General features: G+C 50.6%; 2 protein-coding genes across 3 annotated transcripts in view; one reads left to right on the top strand and one right to left on the bottom strand.

Moving 5' to 3' along the window:
- LOC123365938 (serine/arginine-rich splicing factor 7) overlaps positions 1–805 on the bottom strand; it is a 20,174-nt gene extending 19,369 nt beyond the window's left edge. Inside the window, exon 1 of the mRNA XM_045008975.1 lies at positions 658–805. Coding sequence (XP_044864910.1) covers positions 658–685 — 28 coding nt within the window. The 5' untranslated portion in view covers positions 686–805. The remainder of the gene's footprint in view (positions 1–657) is intronic.
- The window catches only part of GEMIN6 (gem nuclear organelle associated protein 6), a 15,764-nt gene extending 4,082 nt beyond the window's left edge, over positions 1–11,682 (top strand). Inside the window, exons 1-3 of one of the 2 annotated variants that reach the window (XM_045008976.1) lie at positions 3,027–3,180; positions 5,082–5,227; positions 11,032–11,682. In XM_045008976.1, the coding sequence (XP_044864911.1) occupies positions 5,100–5,227; positions 11,032–11,404 (501 nt within the window). In that variant the 5' untranslated portion in view covers positions 3,027–3,180; positions 5,082–5,099 and the 3' untranslated portion in view covers positions 11,405–11,682. Of the gene's footprint in view, positions 1–3,026; positions 3,181–5,081; positions 5,228–11,031 lie in introns of those variants that run through there. The other variant, XM_045008977.1, reaches the window with a different exon arrangement.
- Positions 11,683–16,808: the final 5,126 nt, after the last annotated feature.

The following is a 16,808-nucleotide window of genomic DNA, read 5'->3' on the forward strand; positions in this document are numbered from 1 at the left end:
ACTAAGGACACCCCATAATGGGGGGGGGGGGAAGAGTCTCTCACACACACAGGACACCCCCTAGCGGGGGGGGGGAGTCACACACACGCACTAAGGACACCCCCTAGCGGGGGGGGGGGGGAGAGACACAAACCGCCTCCGGGCTGCACGGAGCCCGTGTCAGACCCAGCCCCGGGACGGGGGCGCTGAGCGGCGCAATCCTGCCGCGGGGACCCCTCCCCCTGCGGAGGGCGCCAGTCACCTCCCCCCGGCCCTGCCTGGCAGCGCCTCAGCCCCCCCTCCGTGCCTGCGTCCGCCCCGCGCACTACCGCCCCCTCCCGGCAGCGGGCGGCTACTGCAGCCGCTGGGCCCGGCCACGGCCGGCTCGCAGGCGCATGCTCAGTAGCAGCCGGGCGGCGCCCCTCCCCCGCGGAGGCGAGCAGAGGGAGGCGCTGCGCGCGCCACCACTCAGCGGACAGTCCCCGGCCCCGCCCCCACTGAGGTGCCGCCATCTTTGTTGACACCGCCTCCATTTCGCACCTCAGCGCTCCCGCAGCCCGGCGCTCCCGCAGCGGCGCGCGCCCGACCTGCGCAAAATGGCGCCGCCCCAGCGAGCCCCGCGCAGGCCACTCCCCTGGGCCCCGAGCAGCGGGAAAGCGGCGGCGGCCCGGCACTTACCGCCTCCATAGCGCCCGTAGCGAGACATCGTCCCGGCTCCGGCTGCAGCTCCGCGCCAGGCCGTTCGCGCGCATGCGCCGGGAGCCCCCGAGAGAGCGACTGCGCATGCGCGCGCCTCTCTTCTTCCCCCCAACCCGTTTGCGCGCGCCGGCTGAGGCAAAGCGGGAAGCGGAACCGGACTCCTGTTGTTCTTGGTTTCTATAGTAACGCGCCGTAGTGCGGTCCGGCCTGAGGTGTCACGGGCCGCTCAGCAAGGGTGGGGGCGGGGCCCTAGTGCAGCGGGGTGGGGAGTTGTGCGGCACGCGGCAGGGGGCGCGCTGCCGGTTGCTGGTCCCGCGGCTCCGGGGGACGTCTTGCAGACGTGCCTGCGGAGGGTGCGCTGGTCCCGCGGCTCCGGGGGACCTCCCGCTGGCATGTCTGCGGAAGGTCCGCCAGAGCCGCCTGCTGCCCTGCTGGCAAAATGCCGCCCCAAGCGCTCGCATGGCGCGCTGGGGTCTGGAGCCGGCCCTGATAGTGACCTACCTTCCGAGTGTAGACTAAGCCCAAGAGTTGTAACCCCGTGTTTGTCTTTGATCACCCTCAATCCCATTGTGTAGGACGGGTAGGCAACCTATGGCACATGTGCCGAAGGCTGATTTTCAGTGGCACTCATACTTCCCGGGTCGTGGCCACTGGTCCGGGGGGCTCTGCATTTTAATTTAATTTTAAATGAAGCTTCTTAAACATTTTAGAAACCTTATTTACTTTACATACAACAATAGTTTAGTTATGTATTATAGACATAGAAAGAGACCTTCTAAAAACGTTAAAATGTATTACTGGCATGCGAAACCTTAAATTAGTGTAAATAAACGAAGACTCGGCACCCCACTTCTGAAAGGTTGCTGATCCCTGGTTTAGGAAGTAGGTGATGAGCAGGAGGTATGATCATTTATCCCAAATCTACTCCTTTCTGTTGTCATCCTTTTAATTAGTTAAGGCTATTTTCCTTGCCAATAGTCCTAAAGTTAAAAGTGAGCATATGGATGGTTAACCACTTTGAAACATCAGCTCTTAAACCAGAAACACTGCTCTCAGGGCAAAACTTCCAGAAAGACTCTGCAAAATGCAGAAAGTGAATAATGAGTGTGTACAACTCACTTTCTCAAAGAGCTTTTCCTTAAAAACCAATATTGTGTATATTTAATGCTCCTGGCCACCCTGAATCTGAAGTCTCCACTTATCTCCAGAACAGGTGCAGCACAAGCTGCTACAGTGCAGGCTTCCCTGCCCCACCACAACACACATTCCCAAAGTGCTGCCAAGGATAAGACTTGAACTCCCAGTATGTGGGTGCTGCTTCAGTGGCTAAAGCCACCCAATTCTTCTGGCATTATGCTGCCTGCAAACTCTCTGGCTTGCAACTGATCTCTGTTCTGCTTCATGCTTTTAAAATATTGATTCCCCAGTGGGCTGTTGATGCTAGACACTGGTGCTGAGATCAGTCCCAAACTGATGATACTGGTTTATGGGAGATCAATGCCATAGTTTGAGCTTGTGTCTCACCAACAGAAGTTGGTCCAATAAAAGATGTTACCTCACCTGCCTTGTCTCTGTAACATGTTGATGATGTGATTCTTCTTAATGGGGAGAGGGGGCAGTATCTTGGGAACCCTTGCTCAAATTACTTCAGATTTGGCCCACTAATACTTGAGGTACTTACCAAGGCAATCTGACTCAGCATGTGGATTTTAGAGCATTCAGGAAAAAGTAGCTGTTCAACAGTGAGCTAGTCTCATCCCAAACTATTCTGCCCCACTGTAACATGGGACCACATTTAGGCCCAGATCCTGCAGACATTTATGCACATGCCTAATTTTTCTACTGTGAGTGGCCCTACGGGATTACTCATGGCAGTAAAGTTAAGCATGTGCATGTTTGCAGGACCTTGCCTGGGAAGTGACAGTGCTAACAATACCAAAATGGGAGTGTCGAGTGTGCAGTGGGGTGTAAGCGGGGGGCACCTAAAAATATTGCATTTTCTTTAAATCTCATGGAAATTGGAAATAAACAGCATAATGATTTAAATATATTTCATGCAGTCCCCCCGTTTATTGGTAATATGCATCCAATCCATTTTGTAAAACATCCCAAATACACACGTGTTTGTGAAATAAGGTTTTGTAGTCAAAGGTTGCTTCCAAGCTATTGAAACCGAAGTTTGCAGTTGAAAAAACCCCAGGGGGCTGGAATGCGTGGAGTTTTCTAGGGAGACGGATGCTGAGCACATTACTATTTTGGTACAAATCCCTGTAATTTATGAAATTTTCAATTGCATATGAGCTAACGGAAGCACGTGAGCTACTCCAACAACGTAACACCGATAGCAATGAGGAAACTACAGAACAGGGGCTTCTGGGGCCAGGAAATGAGGTCTGTGAGCAAAGCGTGCTGGGTTGCACGTTGGGCCATGCGTTTCCGGGCTCGGGGATGGTATTGCTGCTTGTGAGTGTGAGCTAGCTCTTCGCTTCAGCACTGTTGCATGTAAGTAAAACAAAAGCGTGGCTGTCTGGCTGGTTTCAAGGGGTTTTTAGTGCTGCAGAGTACGCTGGCCTAGATTATGTTGGCTATCTACTGCAGGAAGTGCAATTCAGTGGCAATAAAGATTTGAGCAGGGGTCCGTCTGCTTTTTTTATTGGCCTGTGGTGGAGAACAGGCTCATGGAAACAAGCTTGGTTTAAGTGAGAATGAGTGCATGGACAGAGCAGAATAGCACGGGCACTTTCCAACCAGCAGAATGTGCAGTACAGAGACACTAATAGGCTGGGATCCTGTGAACTGAACCACACTGGCTTAGTTTTGCACACCTGAATAGTCCTATTGAATATAGCATCTGCCTAAAGTTAAAAACAAGTGTCTTTGCAAGACTGAGGGCCTTACATTGTAAAAGTACATTGTAGGGTAGGGACAATCTTCCTCTCTACAGCATCAAACACAAACTCTGAGTGGGGCTCTGTGCTCTACATGCCGGCTCATGGGCATCATTAAGAAAGGGATAGATAAGACAGAAAATATATTGCCTCTGTATAAATCCATGGTATGCCCACACCTTGACTACTATGTGCAGAAGTGGTCGCCCATCTCAAAAAAGGTATATTGGAAAAGGGCAACAAAAATTATTAGGGGTATGGAATGGCTGCCATACGAGGAGAGATTAATAAAACGTTTCAGCTTGGAAAAGAGACAACTAACAGGAGGTATGATTGGTGTGGAGAAAGTAAATAAGGAAGTGTTATGTACTCCTCATAACACAAGAACTAGGGGTCACCAAATGAAATTAATAAGCAGCAGGTTTAAAACAAACAAAAGGAAGTATTTCTTCACACAGCGCACAATCAACCTGTGGAACTCTTTGTCAGAGGAGATTGTGAAGGCCAAGACTATAACAGGGTTCAAAAAAGAGCTAGCTAAATTCATGGAGGATAGTTCCATCAATGGCTATTAGCCAGGATGGGCAGGGATGGTGTCCCTAGCCCCTGTTTGCCAGAAGCTGGGAATGGGCAACAGGATGGATCACTTGGTGATTACCTGTTCTGTTCATTCCCTCTGGGGCACCTGGCATTGGCCACTGTTGGAAGACAGGATCCTGGGCTAGGTGGATCTTTGGTCTGACCCAATATATATGTTGTTGTGTTCTAATAGAGCACAGGTTCAGAAGAGCAGAGGGTGAACTGCAGGTTCCATGATCCATGCACAGGGGTCTAGGAAGTGAAGGACTCTCCCTGCCTGCTAGTGCTTTCCTCCCCCCAAATACAGTGGACAGGAAGTGGAAGAGACTCCCAGTGCTCCCTGCTTCCCCGGGCTCTTCGGACTCAGTTCTGTACACTCATCTCCCTCTTCTACTCTCCACTAAGCTCTGTGGAGGGGTCCTGGGAAAAGGAGATGCCTTCCTGCCCCAAACTGAGAAACAGAAGCTGCTGTGGTGCTGTTACTGATCAATGTCCTTTGGCAAGGCTTGAGGAAGAGTATGTATATATCTCAATGACAGTGACGGGGGGGGGAAATCTCTCAGTAGCTTGAGTATTGGCCTGCTAAACCCAAGGTTGTGAGTTCAGTCCCTGAGGGGGCCATTGTGATATTCTATGATGAGAGTTACTTGGGCCAATAGTAGGAGATGCATAGTCATCTCAGTAGTTACATGTGACAATAGAAGGTACACATTTTTATATGTTAGGAATATGGGGGTTTTTTTAAGCCGTGTGTGCCTTTAAAAACAACAAATGAAGGAGGAAATGGAAGTGTTTTTATGTGACTTTTTCATTATAATATGATGTAAGTAGTGACTAAGATGATTAAACAGAAAAAGGAGGCAAACTCAATGCTGGTCCAAAGGGTTGGAGTAGAGGCATCTGCTGTTGCTAATAACTACACTGATTGCTCTTTAGGTTCAATGAGTGGGAAATATGAGTGAATGGCAGAGGAAAAGTCCTTTAGAATGGCAGACTTATGTGAACAAAGAAGTAAAAGTCACAGCTGCTGAGAAACATGAATACAAGGGATGGGTCTTAACAGTTGACCCAGTTTCTGCAAAGTAAGTACAGAGCTGTAATTTGCTTATAACAAAGAGAACAGTGATCTGATATGGAAAGACTGAATCTGAAGCAAACTTGCTTGGAGAAGAAATGGCACACTGGGACTTTGGTCCATAATTCAATATCTGTGCTAATTAGCAGAGCCAAGAGGAAGGGGATGCTAGGGGTCATAAGGATTGTTCATATGATTTCAAATAGTGATCTGATTTGAGAGACTAATAGTTTTGGGGAACAGATGGAACCCAGGAGTTTGGTTGCTCTTGATTCATGCCAATTTTGCTGTGCATTTTAAGCACTCTTAAAACATCATCACTGCTTCTGTGTAGTGCTGTGTTTTAAATATAGAATGCATTTGGCCTTCATCACATCCAGGAGAAAGCCAAGGGGAAATATTCAAGGGAGCACAACATCTTAAATACCAATCTATTTTCCTGGTATCACCTAAAGCTCCAGTGCTATATCGTAATCCACAGGGTGAACTGATTTGCACCAATGCAGATCGCAATTGGGGCTGTAGATAATTTAAAAAAAATCAAACTTTACACTATGCTTTGTTTTTTGTATTTCACTCATCTTGGACAATGGACATAGATAAATCCAGTTAATTTTCTGTTCTCATGGGCTAGCACAAGTGATTTTAGGCTGAAAACACTGCAAGGGGATGTTTATATCCAAGCAAAGTTTTTTAGCTAAAGAAAGAATGTACTAGAGGGGACAGGATGCATAAATTCAACACAAGGGCTTTGCATTATTTAAGTTGGGAATTGAAAGTCTACTACTCTGTGCGTTTACGGTTCCTAGCAAAATGGGGCTCCATTCCTTGTTGGCCCTTGGGCATTAGTGTAATAAATGTCATTAATAATAATTAGGGCTGTCAAGGGATTAAACTGTGATTATTTTTTTTTTAAATTGTGATGAATTGTGCAATTAAACAATAATAGAATACCATTTATTAAATATTTTTGGATGTATTCTACATTTACAAATATATTGATTTCAGTTACAACACAGAATACAAAGTGTACAGTGCTCACTTTATATTTTTGATTACAAGTATTTGCACTGTAAAAAAAACAAACAAAAGAAATTGTATTTTTCAGTTCACCCAGTACAAGTACTGTAGTGCAATCTTTTTATCATGAAAGTTGAACTTACAAATGTAGAATTATGTACAAAAAACTGCATTAAAAAACATAACAATGTCAAATTTTAGAGCCTGCAAGTCCACTCAGTCCTACTTCTTGTTCAGCCAATCAAGTTTGTTTACATTTGCAGGAGATAATGCTACCTGCTTCTGGTTTACAACGGCACCTGAAAGTGAGGACAGGCATTCTCATGGCACTGTTGTAGCCGGTGTCGCAAGATATTTACGTGCCAGATGTCCCTTCATGCTTCAACCACCATTCCAGGGGACATGCGTCCATGCTGATGACAGGTTCTGCTCAATAACAATCCAAAGCAGTGCAGACCGACACATGTTCATTTTCATCATCTGAGTCAGATGCCACCAGTAGAAGGTTTATTTTCTCTTTTGGTGGTTCAGGTTCTGTAGTTTCTGCATCGGAGTGTTGCTCTTTTAAGACTTCTGAAAGTATGCTCCACACCACGTCCCCCTCAGATTTTGGAAGCCACTTCAGATTCTTAAACCTTGGGTCGAGTGCTGTAACTATCTTTAGAAATCTCACATTGGTACCTTCTTTGCATTTTGTGAAATCTGTAGTGAAAGTGTTCTTAAAATGAACAACATGTGCTGGGTCATCATCCGAGACTCCTATAACATGAAATATGTGGCAGAATGCAGGTAAAACAGAGCAGGGGACATACAATTCTCCCTCAAAGAGTTCAGTCACAAATTTAATTAACACATTTTTTTAATGAGCATCATCAGCATGGAAGCATGTCCTCTGGAATGGTGGCTTAAGCATGAAGGGACATACAAATATTTAGTATATCTGGCATGTAAATACCTTGCAATGCCAGCTACAAAAGTGCCATGCAAATGCCTGTTTTCACTTTCTGGTGACATTGTAAATAAGAGGGCAGCATTATCTCCTGTAAGTGTAAACAAACTTGTTTGTCTTTGCGATTGGCTGAACAAGAAGTAGGTCTGAGTGGACTTATAGGCTCTGAAATTTTACATTGTTTTGTTTTTGAGTGCAGTTATGTAACAAAAAAAAATCTACATTTGTAAACTGCACTTTCACGATAAAGTTTGGTATGAAAGGGGCTGTGGAAATTTAGACTAGCTCAGGCTAGTTGGCTAATTGGGCCAGGCTAAATTAGGCATCTTCTTTAGTGGGGTGTCTTCCAGGAAACTAACAGTCAAATAATAGTGAATGGTAATGATTATAGCTTAATTGTGACAGTGCTAGCACAGAGTTCTCCTGACGGGTAGCTGGCAAAGAGGAAAAATAGCTTCTGCCCGTTTCCCCTGAGGTAGGAAAAAACTTCATTATTGTCTCCCTTCTCCACACAAACTTACTTGATAAGTCTAAGACTAAATGTTTTCTTCACTGCATTTGTTGTGGGACTCTTTAGAAGATCAGAGCTGGGAAGGCAGCACTCTGAGCCACTAACTAACTGGCCCGGGGCCTGAGTCAGTTACAAAGATTTTCCCCACAGCTGTTGGCCAGATTTGAGTTGAATAGATGGTTAAAACTTGTTTTTTAACAAGCAAGACCTAGATGCACAAAGGTACTTAGGTGCCTATATCTGGGGTTTAGGTGCCTAAATCCCAGTTTTGGCTCCAATGCTTTCCTCAAAACTCCTGCCGAACCCCAGAGGCACCTAAACTCTGTGCCTACATTTTCAGGGTAGAAGTTGGCTAGGCATCTATAGTTCTGCTGCTGGGCATGTGCACAGTTGCCTCCCTCTAGGTGCCCAGATGCCTATCTCTGACCTAAGACCCAGAGCTATTCACAAACTGGGAAAAGATAGGTGGCAAAACACTTACGTCGTGGGTGGGGGCCCACTCCGGTAGGTGTGCTCAGGGCCTGCCTACCAGGTCAGGTCTAACTCACAATCTGGCTGGAGGAGGATATGGCGGTAGTGCTCCACGTGTAACTTTTAGTCCAGTGGTTAGAGCACTCACCTGGGATGTGGGAGACCCAATTCAATTCCCCCCTTTACCAGGGGGGGTGAAAGGTGGGAGCCCCCTGTTGAAATCCTTTGAGTGCTCTCACCACTGAACTACAGGATAGTCTGATGGGGTCCCCTCAGTCTCTCCCATTGAAGCTCCACTCTGGGTAAATAACGGAGCAGGGAGACTGGGTCCACATCTCCCACCTCTCAGCTGAGTGCCCTAAACACTGAACTATAAAGTCATTTCCACTCTGTCACCCAGTGACTATTTATGTACATCTCCTCCACAGGGGAAAGTTGCTGGGCTGGAGAGAGAGAGAGAGAGACACTCTGTAGCCCAGTGCTTTGGGCACCCACTTGGGAGGTGGGAGATGCTGGGTCCAACCCCCTGCTCCAATCACTCTGTCATTAGTTATCCAGAGTGGAACTGCTTCAACAGGAGAGACATGGGTCTAGTCTACACTACAGACTGATAATGGTATAATTGTCACTCAGTGGTGTGAAAAATCCACACCCGAGTGACTGTAGTTGCACCGACCCAGCCCCTGGTGCAGGCAGTGCTATGATAGCAGGAGAGCGTCTCCTATCAACAGAGCTGCCACCTCTCGGGGAAGTGGATTGACTATGCTGACGGGAGAGGGCTCTCCCATCAGCGGAGAGCGTCTTCATCGAGGTGCTACGGAGGCACAGCTTCATGATGCAGTGTTTTAAGTGTAGACCTGCCCTGAAGGAGCCCCACATCAAACTATCCCATAGCCCAGTGCAATGAGCACTCTCCTGAGAGGTGGGAGTCCCCTGTTGAAATCCTTTCTCCCCATCAGGCACAGAGAGGGGAGTTGAACCTGGGGCTCCCACATCACAGGTTAGTGCTGTACCCCGGGACTAAAAGTTGCAAGGTGGGCAGCAGCAGCAGCACTTCTTCCTCCTCCTCTGTCTGTTTGGCCTGGAGCGAGGCAGGCACTGAACTCATCCCCCCGCAGGAAGTGGCTCAGGCACCTAAGCTGCCTGACACTAGGAGACGGGTTCCCATCTATGGATTGCTAAGCAGAGACTTAGGTCATGTCTACGCTGTAGTGGCACAACTACTGTGCTGCTGCTGTAGCGCCATAGCATAGACACTTCTCACATCGATGGGTTTTTTTCTGTCAGTGTAGTTAATCCCCCTCCGAGAGGCAGTAGCTAGCTCGACAAGTGTAGACCAAGCCTTAGGCACCTCTTCCTGAGAGAGGAACAGGGCTTAGCACATGCCTCTCTGGTCAGCATTTCCCATTGGCTAGCTTAGGTGGGGAGCTGCTTAGCATGCTGGCTTTTGTGGCTCCCATTCTGAATCATCTCTCTCCCCATTGATTGTATAGGGACCCTAGGTCTGACTCAGGCTTTGTGGATTGCAGCATTGTTTCCATTATTTTTTTTTTCTAGGCGCCTAAAAGATACCTGTGATGCTCAGCATTGCAACGCCTCAGGCTATGTCTACACTACAGCTTACGTCAGCATAACTTATGTTGCTCAAGGGGGTGAATAAATCACCTCCCTGAGCGACATAAGTTACAGTGCCAGAAGCACCAGTGTGGACAGTGCTATGTCAGTGAGAAAGCTTCTCCTGCCGACACAGCTACTGCCACTTGCAGGGGCTGTAGTAGTTAGAGCAGCTACATTAGAGAGCTTACAGCGGTGCGTCTGCACCTGTGCCGCTGTAAACTCCCTAGTGTAGCTGTGTCCTCAATCGCTTTGTGGTTCCCACCCTAAATTCCTTCCCATTGCAATCACTCAGGCCATGTCTACACTGCACTTTGTCATTAAAACTTTTGTTGCTCAGGGGTGTAAAAAAAACATTCCCCCGGATGACAAAAGTTTTAACGACGAAATGTGCCTGTGTGGGCAGCGTTTTCTTGGCGGGAGCTGCTCTCCCATTGACGAAGCTACCACCCCTCATTCGAGATGGTTTTATTTTGTCGCCAGGAGAGCTCTCTCCTGGCAACAAAGAGTAGCTATGCTGCGCACCTTACAACACCATGCCGTTGTAAGGTGCGCAGTGTAGACATAACTTCAGGCTTTATCTCTACTGTTCACAGTGATGTCCTCTCCCTGCACTGCCAGTCACCAAGGGAGTCTTCCAGAGGAAATGAAACCTGATTTTCCAATGTACAAACAAACAACCCTCCTCTCCCATTCTTCCCCCCCCCCCCAAAAAAAAAGCATTCTGGCACCTGTTCTATAATAAACAAGCATAAAAGGCAGGATCTCTCCTCTGCAAGCACCTTAATGGTGATGAATTTATCTCATGGTAATTAAGGTGTGGAATTCTATGTTCTGGCCTTCAACATGCAAGATGTTAAATAGACTAGGGTATAATATTCCTGGGCACTCAGGAACCCTGTGTCAAGTTTGAACTTCCAGCCTGACTCTGGAATACTTAATTTCCCAGCCCAATGAATTTTTTTTGTTTTGCATGGAATATTCTGCTATGCAGAGTGTGTGTGTGTGTACACACACACAGCGCCAAGATTTTCAAAAACAGGTGTCTGAAATTTCCCTGATTATGTGGCATGATTTTAAAAGTGACTTCTAATGAGAACTCCTGAGTTCTCAAATTTTGGAAATCTGGTTATGTATTTACTCACGTAATTCTAAACACCCATTTTTGAGCAACACGGTGTAGATTTCTCACTGTCTTTTTCTAGTTAATGACTTATCATTCAATATATGTCCTCTTTCCCGGCAGTGTTGTCCTAGTGAAGCTCATGGAGGATGGAAAAGTATGTGTCTCAGTCATCCTGGGTCACGCTGTACAGAAAGTTGAAATAGTGAATGAAGGGGATGATGAAATGAAGGAGCAGCTTGCTTACCTATTCATGCCAGAAGAGAGCAAAGTTTATGGCCACGAAGAACTGGAGAAGAGGAAGAGCAGCCTGAAGACTTGGTTGGAGACCAATCACATCCCTGTAACAGAACAAGGCGAGTCACAAAGAACACTGTGTGTGGCAGGTGTATTAACTATCGACCCACCATACGGGCCAGAAGACTGCAGCAGCTCCAATGAAATTATTCTATCTCGAGTCCAGAGCTTGATACAAGGCCATCTTGCAACGCAGTAATAATGGACAAGTTGACAAACGCTTCTCATCTAAAACTCGTCTATTTCAAACAGGGGGAGGTGCTCTTTTTCCCTTAATTTAAAGAATTGTTCTATACTATTGGTTGACTTGATTTTCACTGACTGGTGTGAGGGTGAGCAGTACTGTTGTGCGTTAGCCACTCTGGCTGATTCTGTATGTGAGGAAACAGACGGTGGAACAGTCGTATAACTGAAAGCAGGTAGCATTTGTACTACCTAATATTTTGTATAAAAAACCATTATTTGGTATGAATGACATTTTATTCTATGGACTCCTAATTCTTTATCTAACACTGTCTCAGATGAAAGTTCGAGTTGACGAATCTTGTCTTCCTGGCTGTATCCCTCCCCTCTGTGTCTGCCTTTAATTGCCTCTCCTACCTGTGGGTGACAAAGATTGTTGGAGTGGTAAATACTGAGGAGGACAGGACAGTCATACGGCACAATCTAGATACAGCCACATGCAAAATTATGCAGTTAGGGACATGGAATGCAGGCTCTCCCTACAGAAAGCAGAGCCTCTGAAAAAGATTTAAGGGTCATAGTGCAAAAGCAACCCAAGCTGAGCTCTAAGGGCAATTCTGTGGCAAAGAGGGCTAATGTGATCCTTGGATGTATAAACAGGGGGAGTAGAAGGAGGGAGATGATTGTACCTCCGTATGTGGCATGGATGAGACCAATATTGGATTACTACATCCAGTTCTAGTGTCCACATTTAAAAAAAAACAGTTGAAAAATTGGAGGGTGGTGACAAGAGCCACAAAACATTATTCAGGGCTGGAGAAAATGCTGTACAGTAAGAGACTTAAAGAGCTCAATCTGTTTAGTTTATCAGAAGAAGACTGAAGTTATGTCTTCATTGCAGAGTTAGCCCAGGCTCTTATTCCAGGTATTGCCCTGACCCACCTCCCATTCATTTTCTCTCTCTCTCCTCTCTTCCTCTCCCCCCCCCCCGCCCCCCCCCCCAGCTAAGTGGTGCTTTCCATCTGGGCTAGCTGGCCTGGTTGGCAGTTTAGGCTGGAGCTCAGCTTTCATTTGGGCTGGAAATTTGCCCACTTTGCAGTGAGAACACAGGCTAAGTCATTTGAGTGCTGACAGTCCTCTAGTGCTTTACCAGAATTCCACCTGTGTGCCCAGGACAGACAAGTTCTCTCACAATTCACTCAGAAAGAATCAGTGCCACAGCTTACTGCTGAATAAAGAGCCTTGGGAAGTCCTACTGATGCAGGTGCATGAGTGCAGCACCAGTGAGGACACGGTAACTTGGGTATGGCTGAGCTGTGAGACTGTATGTAGCTGGGGTAGGCTGACCCAGGGCCAATCTCTGAGTGAACTGCATAGTGTGAGAGGTGACTTGATTACAGTGTATAAGTATCTTCACAGGAAGAAAATATCAGATACTAAAGGCATTTAATATAGCAGAGAAAGGCATAACAAGAACAAATGGCTGGAAGCTGAAGCCACACAAATTTCCTTCTCTGATAGTGGATGGGGAGCCCTAGTAACACTAAGTCACCAACCCTGTCCAAAATTAGGTTAGTTCAGTATGATTTGTTGTTGACAGGGTCAGAGCAAAAGCTTGTCTCTCTCACCAATGTCCTGTAAAAAAGATGACCTCATCCACCTGGTCTCTCTCATCATGGATACTGACATTTAAACTTTCATAGGCTTCAGAGCTATTTCAATCCCATATGAGGTTTTAAGTTTAAATCATTGTAATCTGTTAATTTCAATTGGCTTTGAATTAGACTCCCATTAAAATAAATAGGGCATTTCGCATTCTTTTCACTGCAATTGTTTGTGTATCTGATTCTTAGACATCAGTGTACTGATTCATTTTGAAGATTATCTTCACAACCAGCAACAGAAGCTTAAAACAATCACTTAAATTCTATATTAAATGAAAAAAAACAGAAAAACAGTATTAATTAGGCTTTCATTATCCTTTCTTGTACCTTTAAAATATGTAATTACATAATTTTAGATCAGTTCCTAATTACTCTTCTTCAATACAGTCACAGCTGAGAAGGTACAGGTGTTACAAGCCTTTTTTTATGGGTGTTCTGTCCAGAAACAGAAATATCTTTTACTTATTGTCAGTCACAAAATCATTTTTTTTTGTTAGATGAAATTCGGTTGGCTTGTTTAGAGCTATGGCACATGAAATAACGGGATGCTTTTCACCAGGGAAGACCCTGCTGCAGTAGCCATTTACACACTGAACTCAGTACAGCTGACTGCAGCAGATTCTACAGGCTGCTGAAGCCATGCAGCAAGATGCACATAATTCCTTCAACCACGTCAAAGACAGAAGTTCTCATTTAGGACTAAAGCCCCTGGGCAGCAGCTGGATCTGTATTAGTCTCAGCCCCACCCACCCCACGACTCAACTACATGAGCAGAGTCTCTGTCCGGACAAACCTGAACTAGCCAAAAGAAGCTGTTACCCCAGTACATGTTAACTGAGTACAGAACGTGGCTGAAAAAATGTCTCCTTCCCAATCTGGGAAATATTTAGGCACTTGCATAACTTTAAATGGGTCCTGCTGAAGGCCCCCCCCCGTCTACTGGAGTTGATCCCTTGCTCTACGGGAGCCCAGCCTGTGATCCTAGGGGAGCTCTAATGGTGCTCAGCCCCTTCCTCCCGCCCAGCTCTACTGCAGCCCAGCCCCTGCCTCACCCCCATGGCTCTACTGGGGCCCAGCCCCCCCATACCCCTGGGGGAGCTCTAAGGAGGCCCAGCCCCTGCCTCACCCCCATGGCTCCACTGGGGCCCAGACCCCCCGTACCCCTGGGGGAGCTCTAAGGAGGCCCAGCCCCCTAGCCCTCCCCCCATGGCTCTACTGGGGCCCAGCCCCCCCATACCCCTGGGGGAGCTCTAAGGGGGCCCAGCCCCCTAGCCCTCCCCCCATGGCTCTACTGGGGCCCAGCCCCCCCCAATACCCCTAGGGGAGCTCTAAGGAGGCCCAGCCCCCTAGCCCTCCCCCCATGGCTCTACTGGGGCTCAGCCCCCCCATACCCCTGGGGGAGCTCTAAGGGGGCCCAGCCCCCTAGCCCTCCCCCCATGGCTCTACTGGGGTCCAGCCCCCCCCATACCCCTAGGGGAGCTCTAAGGGGGCCCAGCCCCCTAGCCCTCCCCCCATGGCTCTACTGGGGCCCAGCCCCCCCATACCCCCAGGGGAGCTCTAAGGGGGACCAGCCCCCCCATACCCCCAGGGGAGCTCTAAGGGGGACCAGCCCCCTAGCCCTCCCCCCATGGCTCTACTGGGGCCCAGCCCCCCCATACCCCTGGGGGAGCTCTAAGGAGGCCCAGCCCCCTAGCCCTCCCCCCATGGCTCTACTGGGGTCCAGCCCCCCCATGCCCCTGGGGGAGCTCTAAGGGGGCCCAGCCCCCTAGCCCTCCCCCCATGGCTCTACTGGGGCCCAGCCCCCCCATACCCCTGGGGGAGCTCTAAGGGGGCCCAGTCCCCTAGCCCTCCCCCCATGGCTCTACTGGGGCCCAGCCCCCCATATCCCTGGGGGAGCTCTAAGGGGGACCAGCCCCCTAGCCCTCCCCCCAAGGCTCTACTGGGGCCCAGCCCCCATGCCCCTGGGGGAGCTCTAAGGGGGCCCAGTCCCCTAGCCCTCCCCCCATGGCTCTACTGGGGCCCAGCCCCCCCATACCCCTGGGGGAGCTCTAAGGGGGCCCAGCCCCCTAGCCCTCCCCCCATGGCTCTACTGGGGCCCAGCCCCCCCATACCCCTAGGGGAGCTCTAAGGGGGCCCAGCCCCCTAGCCCTCCCCCCATGGCTCTACTGGGGCCCAGCCCCCCCATGCCCCTGGGGGAGCTCTAAGGGGGCCCAGTCCCCTAGCCCTCCCCCCATGGCTCTACTGGGGCCCAGCCCCCCCATGCCCCTGGGGGAGCTCTAAGGGGGCCCAGCCCCCTAGCCCTCCCCCCATGGCTCTACTGGGGCTCAGCCCCCCCATACCCCTGGGGGAGCTCTAAGGGGGCCCAGCCCCCTAGCTCCTCCCCCCATGGCTCTACTGGGGCCCAGCCCCCCCATACCCCTGGGGGAGCTCTAAGGGGGCCCAGCCCCCTAGCCCTCCCCCCATGGCTCTACTGGGGCCCAGCCCCCCCATGCCCCTGGGGGAGCTCTAAGGGGACCCAGCCCCCTAGCCCTCCCCCCAAGGCTCTACTGGGGCTCAGCCCCCCCATGCCCCTGGGGGAGCTCTAAGGGGGCCCAGCCCCCTAGCCCTCCCTCCATGGCTCTACTGGGGCCCAGCCCCCCCATGCCCCTGGGGGAGCTCTAAGGGGGCCCAGCCCCCTAGCCCTCCCCCCATGGCTCTACTGGGGCTCAGCCCCCCCATACCCCTAGGGGAGCTCTAAGGGGGCCCAGTCCCCTAGCTCCTCCCCCCATGGCTCTACTGGGGCCCAGCCCCCCATACCCCTGGGGGAGCTCTAAGGGGGCCCAGCCCCCTAGCCCTCCCCCCATGGCTCTACTGGGGCCCAGCCCCCCCCATGCCCCTGGGGGAGCTCTAAGGGGACCCAGCCCCCTAGCCCTCCCCCCATGGCTCTACTGGGGCCCAGCCCCCCCCATGCCCCTGGGGGAGCTCTAAGGGGACCCAGCCCCCTAGCCCTCCCCCCAAGGCTCTACTGGGGCTCAGCCCCCCCATGCCCCTGGGGGAGCTCTAAGGGGGCCCAGCCCCCTAGCCCTCCCTCCATGGCTCTACTGGGGCCCAGCCCCCCCATACCCCTGGGGGAGCTCTAAGGGGGCCCAGTCCCCCTAGCCCTCCCCCCATGGCTCTATTGGGGCTCAGCCCCCCCGTACCCCTGGGGGAGCTCTAAGGGGGCCCAGCCCCCTAGCTCCTCCCCCCATGGCTCTACTGGGGCCCAGCCCCCCCGTACCCCTAGGGGAGCTCTAAGGGGGCCCAGCCCCCTAGCTCCTCCCCCCATGGCTCTACTGGGGCCCAGCCCCCCCATACCCCTAGGGGAGCTCTAAGGGGGCCCAGCCCCCTAGCTCCTCCCCCCATGGCTCTACTGGGGCCCAGCCCCCCATGCCCCTGGGGGAGCTCTAAGGGGGCCCAGTCCCCTAGCCCTCCCCCCATGGCTCTACTGGGGCTCAGCCCCCCCATACCCCTGGGGGAGCTCTAAGGGGGCCCAGCCCCCTAGCCCTCCCCCCATGGCTCTACTGGGGCCCAGCCCCCCCATGCCCCTGGGGGAGCTCTAAGGGGGCCCAGCCCCCTAGCCCTCCCCCCATGGCTCTACTGGGGCCCCGCCGACACCGGTCGCTCACGTTCCCCCGCCCGCGGGGACAAGTTCTTCCGCCACAGCCCGTTACTATGGAAACGGGGAGAAAGGGGTGGGTTCTCTTTCCCGCCTTCTCAGAGCGCGCGGGCTGTGCTGGG

This window comes from Mauremys mutica, chromosome 3 (assembly GCF_020497125.1).
Source record: "Mauremys mutica isolate MM-2020 ecotype Southern chromosome 3, ASM2049712v1, whole genome shotgun sequence".
In the NCBI taxonomy this organism is placed as follows: domain Eukaryota; kingdom Metazoa; phylum Chordata; order Testudines; family Geoemydidae; genus Mauremys; species Mauremys mutica.